The sequence below is a fragment of the Capricornis sumatraensis genome, chromosome 10, assembly GCF_032405125.1.
Source record: "Capricornis sumatraensis isolate serow.1 chromosome 10, serow.2, whole genome shotgun sequence".
Classification (NCBI taxonomy): Eukaryota; Metazoa; Chordata; class Mammalia; order Artiodactyla; family Bovidae; genus Capricornis; species Capricornis sumatraensis.
In genome coordinates this window covers 96883249-96897705 of record NC_091078.1, presented here as the reverse complement: position 1 = coordinate 96897705, position 14457 = coordinate 96883249, and the positions used below count along the sequence as shown (strand labels likewise).

At 50.9% G+C, this 14457-nt stretch overlaps 1 protein-coding gene across 5 annotated transcripts in view; it reads right to left on the bottom strand.

Moving 5' to 3' along the window:
- Positions 1-5201: 5201 nt before the first annotated feature.
- The window catches only part of PFKFB4 (6-phosphofructo-2-kinase/fructose-2,6-biphosphatase 4), a 39306-nt gene continuing 30050 nt past the window's right edge, over positions 5202-14457 (bottom strand). For 3 of the 5 annotated variants that reach the window (XM_068982940.1, XM_068982938.1, XM_068982939.1), the window contains exons 10-14: positions 10640-10744; positions 9070-9199; positions 8904-8966; positions 7730-7794; positions 5202-7085 (exon numbers count right to left, since the gene is read on the bottom strand). In XM_068982940.1, the coding sequence (XP_068839041.1) occupies positions 7026-7085; positions 7730-7794; positions 8904-8966; positions 9070-9199; positions 10640-10744 (423 nt within the window). In that variant the 3' untranslated portion in view covers positions 5202-7025. The remainder of the gene's footprint in view (positions 7086-7729; positions 7795-8903; positions 8967-9069; positions 9200-10639; positions 10745-14457) is intronic. The other 2 variants (XM_068982941.1, XM_068982942.1) reach the window with 2 other exon arrangements.

Here is a 14457-nt window from a genome sequence, read left to right as displayed (position 1 = left end):
ACTCCTCAGCGCTTTCTGAGATGCTGTCTTCTGGGCTTTTGTCTTCATTGAGGTCCCCAAATACAATTTAACTCACAACTTTCAGGTTGCGCATTTTTCTTCAGTCCACATGGCCTAGGGATGGAAAGGGCTCCCGGTGATGCTAGCCCTGAGTGCTGTCACCCAGATCCGCCCACAGCTCTGTAAAGGTCCCTTTTAGCGAGCTCTCTTCTAATGTGCATTGTTAAGAATGACTATTTCCTGAGATCTTCCCTGGTGGTCCTGTGGCTGGGATCCCATGCTCACAATGCAGGGGGCTTGGGTTCAATCCCTGGTCAGGGAACCAGATTCCATGTGCTGCAACTCAGACCCAGCACAGCCAAATAAATAATTCTTTTTAATAAAAGGAAGTCCCCTGGTGGTCCCGTGGTTAAGAATCTGCCTGCCAATGCAGGGTACATGGATTCAATCCCTGGTCTGGGAAGATTCCACATGCAGTGGGGCAACCAAGCCTGTGTGCTGCAACTACTGAAGCTCATGTGCCCTGGAGCCCATGTTCTGCAACAAGAAAAGCCATCACAATGCGAAGCCTGTGCACTGCAACTAGAAAGTAGCCCACACTCGCCACAACGAAAGAAAACCCCTGGACAGCAACGAAGACCCAGCGCAGCCAAAAATAAATAAACATTAAAAAAAAAAAAAAGAATGACTATTTTCTGCTGGAACTTTTACACACAGAGGGTGGCAGACACACTATATATGGGAACTCTGCCTGGGGCCAGAGCAATACCCAGTGGTGCCCAGAAAGCCCGTGCTCTACAGGACTGTCACGCCAGGACCGTGAGAGCTAGGTGGAGCACAGCCCAGGGCCCACACTGTTCCTCTTCACCAGCACCTGCCCCCCGGCTTCCTCCATATCAGAAGGCAGAAACGCCAGACCCACGTTTCAGCTCCCTTTGTCCAGCCAATCAGACGTACCCTCCTGGGGTCAGGTGTCCCTTCCCTGGAGTCAGAGGTCCCTTCCCTGAGGCATGCTCAGAGGGCTGGTGACCAGCAGCAGGACAGCAGAGCCTCTGCTGTGGTGGGGGTCCTGGCAGCTGGGGAGCAGCCCGCAGTGTCTGCCAGAGAAGAACTGTGATGTGGGCATGACCTCTCTGTCTTGTCCTCCTGCACCCTCGGTGGTCCTGGGAGGAACACACGTCCCTTTTCAGAAATTCCACAGCTTCTTCCACCTGATAAAGCTGTCAGCAGGTGACCAGGGAAATGGGGGTGCATCAGGACTGCACGTTTGCCTGGTTGGAGCCAGAGGCAGTGGAAATCCAGCCAGGATGCAGGGAGAGGTTTCAGCAGCCCTGGCCGGCTGAGACAAAACTAGAACAGCCATCACTGCCAGCGTGGGACAGGTCTTCCCCGACTTACGACGGGGCTACGTCCTGATAACCCCCCTGTAAGCTGGAAATGTCGTAAGGCGAAAATGTACTTAATGCATTCAGGACATTGACTGCCTTCTCGGTGAGGCCTTCTTACATCCTTATAACGCTGTCCCAAGCCCTCCGCTCTGTCCCGGCACCCTCTACTACCTCGTTCTCTGTTTCTAACCTGTTCACTGCACCCCGTGTCATGTGGGAGCCTAGTTCACTGAGCAGGGATCACAGCCCCACCCCTCACACTGACAGCATGGAGCAGTGCATCTTTACTCATCTCTTGGCTGCGTCTCCCAACACCGGAAAGTCAGCATTGCGAGGCAGGGAGTTTGCCCCTGTGGGGCTTCCCTGGTGGCTCAGATGGTAAAGAATCTGTCCGCAACGCAGGAGACCCAGGTTGGAAAGATCCCCTGGGGAAGGAAATGGCAACCCACTCCAGTATTCTTGCCTGAAGAATCCCATGGACCGAGGAGCCTGGCGGGCTACAGTCCATGGGGTCGCAGAGAGTCAGACAAGACTGAGTGACTAACACGTTCACTTACTGCCATATTCCCACTGCTTAGTACATGGCAGGTACTTTATGTGCCAAGTTGATGAATTAAGTGAGACGAAGATGCATATGAAAGAATCAGAGGAATCAGATTGCCACCAACTTTCACCCCTTCTCCATGTCCCTTACCCACCTAACCGAGGTGTCCTCCCCTGACACCTCATGAGGTCGTTTCTTTGCAAGGGGAGTCTAGTCTTCTCAAGCCCCTCTCCCTAACTCCTTAAATTAGAGATGGATTCCAGCATGTGTGGAGACCTTATTACAAAGTCAAACCCAGGGGATGGCTTAGGTATCAAAGGAATCTTAAGACTTTGGTATTTTACATTGGCTGAAATGTACAGACTTCATGTGGGCAGAGACTTTACGTAGCCATCTTAGAAAGGGCAGAATTTATCAATATAGGTGATCTTGCCCGGAACTTGGGATTCAATGTGCTAGCATAAGCTACTGGAGGTTGTTCTGCAAGTCTGGTTGCTTGACTGAAATGAAACCTGGGTCTCACTAAATGCAGTTGAGATGACAGTTGCTTCCTGGTATAATGTAAAGAATCCAAAGCTTCAGAAAGATTCACACATTCATTCAAAATAAATGTTGGACTGAATTGATCCAGGACAACTCACCTTTTCCCTGAGTCCCTGGAGAGGACCCAGGAGATACTCGCTTCACCTAGGCTTTGGGAAGTTCATTGCTGAAAAGTTTCCATTCGCTAGGGCAGCTATAACAAAGTACTAGACTCTGAGTGGCTCCAACCACAGAAACTTACTGTCTCATAGTTGTGGAGGCTGGACGTTTAAGCCGAGATGTCAGTAGGACCCATGCTGTCTCTGAAGGTGCTAGGGAATTTTGGTTTAGGGTCACACCCTACTCCAGCATGACTTCATCTCAATCTACAACACCTGCCTTTGGCCAGGATCAACAGACCCCCTAGGACCACAGCTGATGGGAAGCCAGTAGAATCCTACCGGATGTGTATGACAAGAGAACCAGAGGTCTGATAACCAGAAACCTAACTGCGGAGGAGAGGATCTCTCACGAATTTACCAGATCAGGTCAGTTCACAAACCCAGAGGTCCTTTAAGGAAGCAAGGTGGGTGCCTGTTAAGGTGGGCGCTGTGAAAACAGCCCAGCTTCATGCCAGCACTTTCCTCACAAGCCTTCCCAAAGGGACCTGTGGCCATTAGCCAGGGTTTGGCAGACACCACTTTTGGTCCACCACAAAGCCATTTTCCACTTTTAATGAAACAATTTTTGCTTAAACAACAAATGTGCCCGGCCTCAGGGAATGAACAGTGACTGGTCTAAACCAAACATGGCAACACTCACCTTAAAGGTGATATTTATATATTATTAATGTATAATATATAAGCCAATTATAAAGATAATTCAAATGTTGTTGAAATTTGTGTAACATTTCTTTCCAAATACCCTCTGATCCTATCTTAATATTCTTCAGCATAACCATATATCATCGCTATTTCTAAATTGGGTGTGTGTGTGTGGTAGAATAGTAGACCTGCATTAAAATTCTGGTAGTGTTATATTTCATTTCTTCTGTGGTTGCTTTGCTGTTAAAAATTTTCAAAACCTTCTTCAAAAAGTGCTAGGAAGGGGACTTTCCTGGTGGCCCAGTGTAAGACTTCGCCCCCTATGTTGGAAAATGCAGGTTCGATCCCTGGTCTGGGAGCAAAGATTCCCACATACCTTGCGGCCAAAAAAAAAAAAAAAAAAACAAAGAATAAAACAAAAGCAATATTGTAAGAAATTCAATAAAAACTTTAAAAAAGTGCTAGGAACCCTTCAAGGAGGTCAGGTATCCACTCCAGGAACTCTATGCCCAGGGACAAGGTGAGGACAGTAACCTCACATATCAGGAAGATGGTCATAGCTGACATCACTCTGAGCCTAGTTCCCGTCATCCGTTGTGACACAGGCACCCTCTGCCCTGACACACTAGGAGAGGCACGTGGGGGCACCCAGCCACACCCAGCTTTATCATGCCCCTGGAGGAACCAAGCTGTCAACACCCCAGCCCCGGGGCAGAAGGCATATAAATAAATAAAATGAAAGTCACTCAAGTCGTGTCCGGACCCCACTCACAGACTATATAGTCCATGGAATTCTCCAGGCCACAATATTGGAGTGAGTAGCCTTGCCCTTCTCCAGGGGATCTTCCCAACCCAGGGATTGAACCCAGGTCTCCCACATTGCAGGTGGATTCTTTACCAGCTGAGCCACAGGGAAGCCTAAGAATACTGGAGTGGGTAGCCTATCCCTTCTCCAGTGGATATTCCCAACCCAGGAATTGAACTGGAGTCTCCAGAGAAGGATAAATTAGAAACTTGGGATTAACATGCACCATATATAAAATCGACCCAGGAATCCAGGGTCGGGCAGATCCCCTGGAGAAGGAAATGGCAATCCACTCCAGCACTCTTGCCTGGAAAATCCCATGGACGGAGGAGCCTGATAGGTTACAGTCCACGGGGTCACAAAGAGTCAGACTGAGCGACTTCACTTCATATATAAAACAGATAACGAGGACCTGCTGTAGTTCACAGGGAACTCTTCTCAACACTCTGTAATAACCTAAATGGGAAAAGAACATGAGGAGAACGAATATATGCTTAAGTGAGTCACTACGCTGTACACCTGAAACACGTAAATCAACTATACTCCCATAAAAAAAATTTTTTCCCTACTCTGCCAAAAATCTGAAAAAAAATTTTTTTTTTTATTGCACAAGGGTGAAAAATTCTGAGGCAGAGGAAAGGGTACCCCTTGTCACCCTCTTCCCCAGGCCAGAAGCAACAAAGCATACCAGAGAACCAGCCAACACGCTCCATCCACAGCCTTGTGTACCCCCTCCATCCTCGACCCCTCCCCAAGGATGCCGGTATTAGGGATCCACATTTCTAGGGACCCCAGATCCCCACTATGTCTGTTTCTCACCCAGTGGTGAGGGCCTAGCAACCCGGGTCGGCCCAGAGAAAACTCGGGCCCTGCCCAGGGCTCATTCCAGGGCAGAACAGTTTCTGCTTCCGGGATGGGTAGGCATGGCAGTGGGAGCTGGACGAAGGGTCCCACCCAGACTTTCTGGGAGAGAGCACAGCATGGGGGTCTGTAAGCTGCTGGAAAGAATACCTCACCAAGGGAGACCTGGGCACAAGACACAACATTAGGAGTGTTCTTTTTTTTTTTTTAAAGTATTTATTGCAGAGAATGTTGGACACAGTGTGACGAGTGGCTGAGTTCCAACAACTTCCATTCCAGGACGAGGAGGAAAAACGTCTGCAACAGGACCACGTGGACCGTCCCGGCTGTAAGTGGGCACCCGGCCAGTGGATGCTGCCCAGGCAGAGAGCCGGCTCGGGGTGAGCCCCTGCTGGGATCCCAGACCTCCCTCTGCCCCGTCCCAGTCCTGTGACACATTTGGCCCTGGTGGCCCTCTGAACAGAGAGAAGAGGCCTCGCTGGTTTCACCTCAGTGAGCCTGAGGTCCTAGAGAGGCGGTGACATCTAGATGCTCATGCCACTGACCAAAGGGACCCACTATGGGCAACAAGTAAGCATGGCCAGAAGCCACCAAGACTCTGGCAGCCACAGAAGCAAAGGCTGCAGTCCCCGAGTCCCAGAGGCAGCAGCGTGGCCCACTGGCCCCAGGTCTGAGCTTGGGGCTCCAATGGAACGTCCAGCCACAGCCTGGTCCTGGGCATCTCCCACCCGGGTTTGGCCAGAGCTGCTGCAGCACTTGAGGTCCTCAGCCCAGGCCAGGGTCACGGGATCCTGGGGCCTGACTTCACCCAGGAACACCACCCATGGACAGCAGCACATCCAACCACAAATCCACACATGTTCTAACCCAGCCTCACAAGGTGCTGGCTAGTCTGTTCTCCCAGCTACAAAATGGAGCTGGAATCTACTGCCCAGCCCACCTCTCTGGGCCCCAGAGAACTCAGGGCCATGACGGCAGGCTTCCCGAGGTCTTTTTCATCAGGCTCTTTAGTACAAGAATCAAAAGTGATGACGGGGCTGGGAAAATCCTCCCAGGCCAGGGGCTGACTCCGGCTCCTGCCTTTCCCAGGCTTCATCCCTCAGGTGGAAGTCAACAAACTCCAGGACAGGCTTTTCAAATCCTTCACAGCAAAGGCAGGTGTGGCCACCGGTGTATACGCGTGCATGGACGCCGGCAGCAGCAGTCGAGGTAGCCGGTGGCACAGCTGGGAGCAGAAGAGGGCAGCCTCTCCCTCGAGCACTGGGAAGGGGGATGCGTACAACAGCTCTGTCCTCATGTCTTTCTGTGTTGCACCAGCTTACATGTTGCACCATGAGGGCAGTTGGGGCAGGGGTGGCCTTGGCCACCGGCTCCCAAAGTATTCCAGTGTAGGCATCATTGGGAAAGGGTGACCACCAATGCCCCCCTCCCTGTGTGTTTCTGGGGATCCCCACATGCAGAAGTGAACATATTGCTTTCCCAAGCATCTGCCAATGCAGACGCACGGACCCCAGGGTCTAGCCCGTGGAGGGGGCTGCCTGCCGTGGTAGAGGCTCTTCAGCTCCTGGCAGGGTGGGCTGGAGAGGGTTTACTCCCGCTGACTGAGGCAGAAGCAGCTCAGGATTCCCTGAAGATCTCGCCTCTGGCTCCAGAACTGGCTGCAAAGAGGGCAGCAGAACCCTGGCAGGGTCCCCAGGTCCACCCAGGTGCCGCAGCCTCGGTGGCTGAAAACATCACAGCAAGTGCTTTCCATTTCACATTTTTGGGGTTTCGTGCTTCACAAGGCCCCCCAGCCGGTGAGAGAGAACAGGAAGAGCAGGTGTGGGAGCCCTCTCACCGGCCAGGGGGCAGACGCGGTCAGGCGAGCAATGCTCAGCAGCAGGTCAGACACCACATATACAGCCCTGTGGCTGCCAACAAGGAAACAGGTGGGCTGGGGCGGGGCTTCTGGGTGCCACCAGCCAATCATGGCTCTGAGGGCGTTTCCTGGGCAGTGACTGTCACACAGACCAGTGGGCCTGGAATGACCGCTGTCCACAGGGATCAACGCCGGCCCGGGGGTCACAGTGGACGAGATATGGTCACTGGTGAGCTGGGACCGTGACGAGGGCTTCCTCCGGAGGCCGAGAGATGTCTACATTCTGCACAAAAATAGACACACAAGAGCACTGACCCTGTGCCAAGAAGAGACAGACACTGCTGTCTGCTCTGCTCATCACTGCAGCTGCTGGACTCACATTCTCACCCTGAGGAGCCCCAGCTGCAGGACTTACAGCCCAGCCTTCCCTAAGAGCCGGGGGTCAAGAGTCACTTGGCACATGGTGGGTGGACAGACACCAGAACAAAGGTGGGAGGGGGAGGGCACCTCCAGTTACCACTTGCTCCTTGCAGGCAGGTCAATGGTTACTCAGAAAGAGGCCATCCCCTCCTCCTGCCCCATGTCTGGGTCAGGTGGGGAGAAACACCTAGCTGGGGATTATATCCTCATCAGAGGGGCAGGAAGGGGACCAGCTGCTGGGGATGCCCTCCTCCTGGCTGTGTCAGTGGGCAGATGTCAGATATGGGCCCAGCAGCCTGTAGGCATCTCTTGGTCTGCAGCTGATCTGTCCCTTGAGAGCTGGGGCCCCGGGCTCCCTGCATGTCCTGAAACCACTACCGCCCCCGCCAAAACCAACAGAGAACTCAAGTTCACTCAGGAGGCCCCCAGCTGGGCCTGGCCGTGGCGCTGGCTCTGTCTGGACCCCCAGGAACATGCCCACCACCCCAGCAGTGACCCCGCTGCTACCTGAGGCCTGTCTCGGTGTGTGTTCACGGCTGCCACATTCAGGAATATGGACTCCACTTTACAACCTGTCAAAGGGAAGATGCACACCCATTTCTCCTCCTGAAAGGCAGCTGGGCCACAGGTAGAAGCTTCCCCCAGGAGGCAGCTTGGGGTGCTGGGGACCGAGCACAGCCTCAGCCTCACCCCAGACCTCCCACCTTAGGCATTTCTAGGTGCCCCCTGGGGAAGGATGAGGCACCTTGTCAGGCCCAAGGCTCCATGCCACTGCCCAGCGTGGGCTCAGCGAGGAGCCCAGGCACCAGGCAGCGCCACGCTGAGGACAAGAAGCCTACCTCGGGGGCTGAGGACGGTCCGAGGAGCAACAAGCTGAGCTCAGTGAGGGGTCATCATGCACAGTCCTTAGGGCCCCCAAACCACCATACCCAGCCCCGTCGCACACATGAGGCCAAATCACCATGGTACCAGGCGCTCAGTGCAAGGGGGGACGAAGGGATTAACACACATTATAATGACACTGGCTACCACTGAGCTTTGCAATTATTGCCCCAAGGACCCAACCACGTATGGGGGTGCCTCTCCCAGTGCTAAAGGGGAAAAATCGAGACCGAGGAGGTTAGGAAGCCACCTGAAGCCTCTGCTGGCAGAGCCCAAGGCAGGGGCACATAGTCTAAGGTTCAGGTGCTAGGTGCCATGGGGCTTTGTGGGGGATTCTAGAAAAATCAGTAGAAAAGGCCTTCCTGTGGGTAGGTGATGGTTAAGGAAAAGATCACCAGGGGGCCACAGAAATCGAAACAAAAAAATTGAAAAGCAAACTGGGGTGTTATCCTTCAAAGGGAAAAAAAAATAGCAAACTGGATCTTGCCTAGGAAATCCCACGGACAGCAGAGCCTGGTGGGCTACAGTCCATGGGATCACAGGAGTCAGACAGGACTTAGTGACTAAACAAAAACACGGACTTGGCAGTTTCTGTTATGTCCGTGCTATAAGAATCGAAATAATTAGAAGCATTATTTGTGATATATAGAAAACAAAAAGCAAACGGGAAAGGTGGTGGGGTGGCGGCAGGAGGAATGAGCTTCTAATAGAATTTTCAAGGGAGGGGTTTGCAGACAGTCAAGGAACTGTGTAGAGAGCCAGGCTGGTCACCAGGTCAGCGTGCGGGAAGCTCCCTTACCGTAAGCCACAGGGGTCAGCTTCAGGACCGTGTGCAGTGGACACTTGAGGTAGGGCAGCTGCTCTGTGGACACAGGCAGGGAGGGCTGACACTGGGGAGGACCAGGTGACAGTTCCCCACAATCTCTCACACACCCCACCTCCCCCAATGGGGTTCGCATCCACACCTGCCGCCTTGTCAAGGAAGTAGGCCAGGAGGCAGCGCATCACAGCCTGGTGGCAGATGACCAGCACGTTCTCTTGCCGCTCCAGCTCCATGATGACAGGCTCGAGTCGCTGGACTAGGTCCTCATAGGACTGTAAGGGCAAGCGGGAGGCGTCCCTCAGCCCAGCTCCGGGCATAGGCATGGACACAACCTGGGGAGGGGGCTACCTTCTCCTGGAATGCCTCACCCTTCTGGAAGGTTGGGGAGGACTGGCAGTCTGACAAAGGGATCACCTCCCCAATCCCAGGGCCTGGTCCCAGTAGGATCAAGAGGGCAGGGCTGGGGTTCAGGCTGCATCCAAGGGATCACCTCCCTGCCTACTCTGCGCCGTTCACTGAACCCTCAGCTGCTGGAATTCACATGCTGGCCACTGATGACTGGTGGAAAAGACTGCTCCCTGGCTTCCCACAGCACATGATGTGCAAAGAATGAGCCTTGGAGGCAAGGGAAAGAAAGCCCTCAAACTTCCCAAAGTGCCATCTGTCAGAACACCTGAGCTCCAAGGTAAGACCCTTACAGCCCAGTACACCTCCCAGGTGCCGTGAGGGAGCCCATGGACCAACCTTGGGGCCTGGCAGGTTCAGAGCTTTACACTAGGAGACCCAGCGCTGGGGGTTCACCCCTGTTTGCACAGAGTGAGCAGTCCTTTCTGTGGGGGGGAATAAAGGCCTCAAGCTTGGAGCTGCGTTGCGCTCATGCTTTGATCTGGAATAACACCAACCTGATGTGTGTGGGTGCCCAGGGTTTCTGAGGGAAATCCTAGATTGATTCTTTTGGTAGCTATCTTCCCTACCAGTTCCTCCCCATGCCCTACCCTGCCCTATCCTCTGAGCAGTTAGCTACTGTTTCTTTTTCACCCCACTGTTATCTGGGGTGCTTCTAAATTTGGGCTCTGCATCACAGAATGATGTGGGGAAACACTGATGCTACCCAGAGCTGTCCTGTCCCCAACAACAGCACAGCCCGGCATTTGGACCAGAGGCTCCTGCATGAGTACGCGGATGCGTGTACACCCAGGGGTTCCTGCATGGGTATACAGATGCGTGTACACGCAGACCTGTGTCTGTGGGAGGTGCTTTTGTTTGGCCACTGCCCCAGGTCACCTCCAAGCAGTGGAAGACACACAACTCCCAGGTGACGCCGTTTCTACCCAAGACCCTGGGCTGCGGCAAGAGCCAGTCTGAGGGGAGGTTACAGGGGAGGTGACTTGTGGTGGCCACGACTCATGTGGGGAAGGGGAACCCCTAGGTCTGGATTCAGGGCTGGGGGTGGTGTCTGGAGCAGCAGGGAGGATGGAGTCAGCCCATGAAGGGAGAGCAAAGATGGGGGCAGCACTCGCCATCCCCCACCCAAGGCGGGGCCTGCAGCCTGGGCCACAGCCGGGAAGTGACGGAGACCACACACACCCAGGTGGCTGACCTCTGAGGCCAGGCCCCTCCTGCTGCCCACGCAGCCACTGCAGAGCCCCTCAGGGCCCTGGGCCACAGGCAGGCAGCAGGTGGCAGGGACTAAGCCCCCAAATCCCACCTACCTCCCCCTTGGGGTACCGGTACCGGTACTTGTCTTGGTCTCGCAGGGCAAACTCCAGTGGATAATGGTCCTGAATCTCCTCGTAGGTCATTTCCTCACAGACGCCCTAGGGAGACACCACAGTCATCACAGCGCCCACTCCAGGCCCAGGGGTCGGGGAAGGGCATTTCCTGGGCTACGGGGGCTTCCTGGCCTGGAGGTTAGAACCCAGCTGGGAAGAGTAGGCCCCCTGGGAACACTAAGCAGGGGGCACTCTTGCACTTGGAAATAGCTGTCACGAGTCTTTTCAACCCATCCATCATACACCCAGCCAGCCAGTTTCTGCCATAAAAATACACACAGAAATGTTAATTAGGTGTCTTTTCTAAAGCGTCTTTGGTTTTCTGTGCTCTAGAAATGCTACACCAACACACGGACTACTGTCAGTTCAGTTCAGTTCAGTCGCTCAGTCGTGTCCGACTCTTTGCGACCCCATGAATCGCAGCACGCCAGGCCTCCCTGTCCATCACCAACTCCCAGAGTTCACTCAGACTCACGTCCATTGAGTCAGTGATGCCATCCAGCCATCTCATCCTCTGTCATCTGCTTCTCTTCCTGCCCCCAATCCCTCCCAGCATCAGAGTCTTTTCCAATGAGTCAACTCTTCGCATGAGGTGGCCAAAGTACTGGAGTTTCAGCTTTAGCATCATTCCTTCCAAAGAACACCCAGGACTGATCTCCTTTAGGATGGACTGGTTGCATCTCTTTGCAGTCCAAGGGCCTCTCAAGAGTCTTCTCCATCACCACAGTTCAAAAGCATCAATTCTTCAGCGTTCAGCGTTCTTCACAGTCCAACTCTCACATCCATACATGACCACTGGAAAAACCATAGCCTTGACAAGACGGACTACTGTACAAGGTATAAAGTAAGATTTTGCTTGCGTCACTCAGGCTGTACACACACGTGCAGCATAGAGTATCCTGTACAAATGCCATTTTAAAACAAAACCAAAGAGCTCAGGAAAATGTGTGGTCTGACTGGTGTCCGTCTTCCAAGGCTCAAGCCAAGACCCAGCACATAGGCTATGTCTAGAGAGGAAGCAATTAAACGCCCGTAATAAAAAGCAGGTGTTTTATGGTGTGTGTGTGTTTGTTTTTTCCCCTAGACAAGGCCCTGGGGCAAAGTCGTCTATCAAAAAGGAAATATAAAGGGGAAATTTTATATCTGTGAATGCCTATATCAAAAGAGAAAGATCTCATATCACTAATCGAAATCTTCCACCTTAAGATCCTGGAAAAATAGCAAACTAAGCCCAAAGCAGGCAGGAGAACACAGTACAAATTCAAACAGAAATTCATGAAATAGAAAACAGAGAATAGAGAAAAGCAACAAAATCAAAAGTTAGTTCTTTGAAAAGATAAGAGAAAACTCTTACTAGGATGACAGGAAAAAAGATAGTGCAAATTATTAAACCAGGAATGAAACAGGGATATTACTAAAAAGCTTATAGAGACAAAAAAAAGACTATAAGGGAATGTTATGAACACTTTTGACTCAACAAACGTGAGTTTGAGCAAACTCCGGGATATAGTGGAGGACAGAGGAGCCTGGCATGCTGCAGTTCATAGGGTCACAAAGAGTCGGACATGACTTAGTGACTGAACAATAATAAAATGCCAAGAAATAAGAAAACTTAGATCAAATAGGAAAATTCTTACAAAGATACAAACTACATTGTGAGATGACAAAAGACACACTAAAGACACACTAAAGTCCTCGACCCTGGGAACTGCGAATGTGACCTTATTTGGAAATTGTCTTTGCAGATATAATCAAGTAGACGAGGCCTGATGACTGGTGTTCTTTTAAGAAGGCCATGTGAAGACACAGGAAGACACACACAGGAAGAAGGCCACATGATGGGGGGACAGGGACGACAGTGATGCACCAATAAGCCAAGGAATGTCAAGGATTGCTGGCAGTTACTAGAAATTTGGTAAAAAGATGGGCACTATTAGAAGGAATTCCCTGGCGGTTCTCATTGCCGAGGGCCTGGGATCAATCTCTGATCAAGGAACTAAGATACTGCAAGTCAGGTGTGGCCAAAGAAATGATTAGGGTGATGGCTCAGAAAGAAATGAAGGACAGTAGAGAAGCCTCTATTGTCCTAGGGAAAACATATATCATCGTGAACAGAATGTTGCTAGAAATATGAATGTTTAGGCATTTCCTTGGAGGTTCAGTTGGTAGGACTCTGCTTTAATTGCCATGGCCCCAAAGAGGAACTAAAGAGCCTCTTGATGAAGGTGAAAGAGGAGAGTGAAAAAGCTGACTTAACACTCAACAAGCAAAAAAACAAAGATCATGGCATCTGGTCCCATCACTTCATGACATATAGATGGGGAAACAATGGAAACAGTGACAGCCTTTATTTTCTTGGGCTTCAAAATCACTGCAAATGGTGACTGGAGCCATGAAGCTGAAAGATGCTTGCTCCTTGGAAGAAAAGTTATGACAAACCTAGACAGCATATTAAAAACCAGAGACATCACTTTGCTGACAAAGGTCAGTCTAGACAAAGCTATGGTTTTTCCAGTAGTCCTGTATGGGTGTGAGAGTTGGACCATATAGAAGGCTGAACGTGGAAGCATTGATAATTTGCACTGTCGTGTTAGAGAAGACGCTTGAGAATCCCTTGGACTGCAAGGAGATCAAACCAGTCAATCCTAAAGGAAATCAATCCTGAATATGCATTAGAAGGACCGAAGCAGAAATTAAAGTTCCAATACTTTGGCCACGGGATGTGAACAGCCAACTCATTAGAATAGACCCTGATGCTGGGAAAGACTGAAGGTAGGATCATTAGAAAAGACCCTGATGCTGGGAAAAATTGAAGGCAGGAGAAGGAAATGACAGAGGATGAGATGGTTGGATGGCATCACCCACGTAATGGACATGAGTTTGAGTAAGCTCTGGGAGATGATGAAGGACAGGGAAGCCTGCTGTGCTGCAATCCACGGGGTCGCAAAGAGTCGGACATGACTGAGCAAGTGAACAACTGAACAGCCATGAAAAGATGACTAACAGGTCACAGATATTATCAGTAGACTAGTTTCCAAACTACAGACGAAGAAGGGGATCCAGAGCACCTAAGAAAATAATCAGATTAACTCCAAAGAAAAAAGAAAAATCAACGCTTCTGTGCAACACCAAGTGTTACAGCCACATTCATGTCCCTGAAAGGTACATATTAGATCTCTCACCTGAGTCAGGGAGCTGTTAGCTGCATGAGAAAGAAGTCAGGGCTGGAAACCTCCCCAAACTTCCACCAACCACAACTGATGAAAAGCCACAAAATGGGTTAAAGAACCTATAAAATGGGTCCCAAAAATTGCTTACTCTTTCTAAAGAGTTCATCAACGCTAAAGAGCTAAAACATGGAGAAGGGAATGACAACCCATTCCAGCATTCTTGCCTGAAGAATCCCATGGAAAGAGGAGTCTGGCAGGCTACAGTCCATAGGGACACAAAGAGTCAGACACAACTGAAGCGACACAGCACACACACACATATGTATACTCTACATGTTAAAAGCAATTAAAAAAAAAAAGAGCTAAACAGATTAAAAAAAATAAAACCATGATGCTATACTCTGCCCAATTACAGTAATGAAGAAAAAAAAAGCAGATGGAAACAAACAGAAATAATACATTCTCATAATTCCCAATAGAGTCAAGAATTGTTTTCCTGTTACTAATTTTGATAAGTATATTTCAGTTATTCCTTTATTTATAAGAATTCTACTTAAGAATGTCTTTGAAAAGCTGTAGGTAATGAAC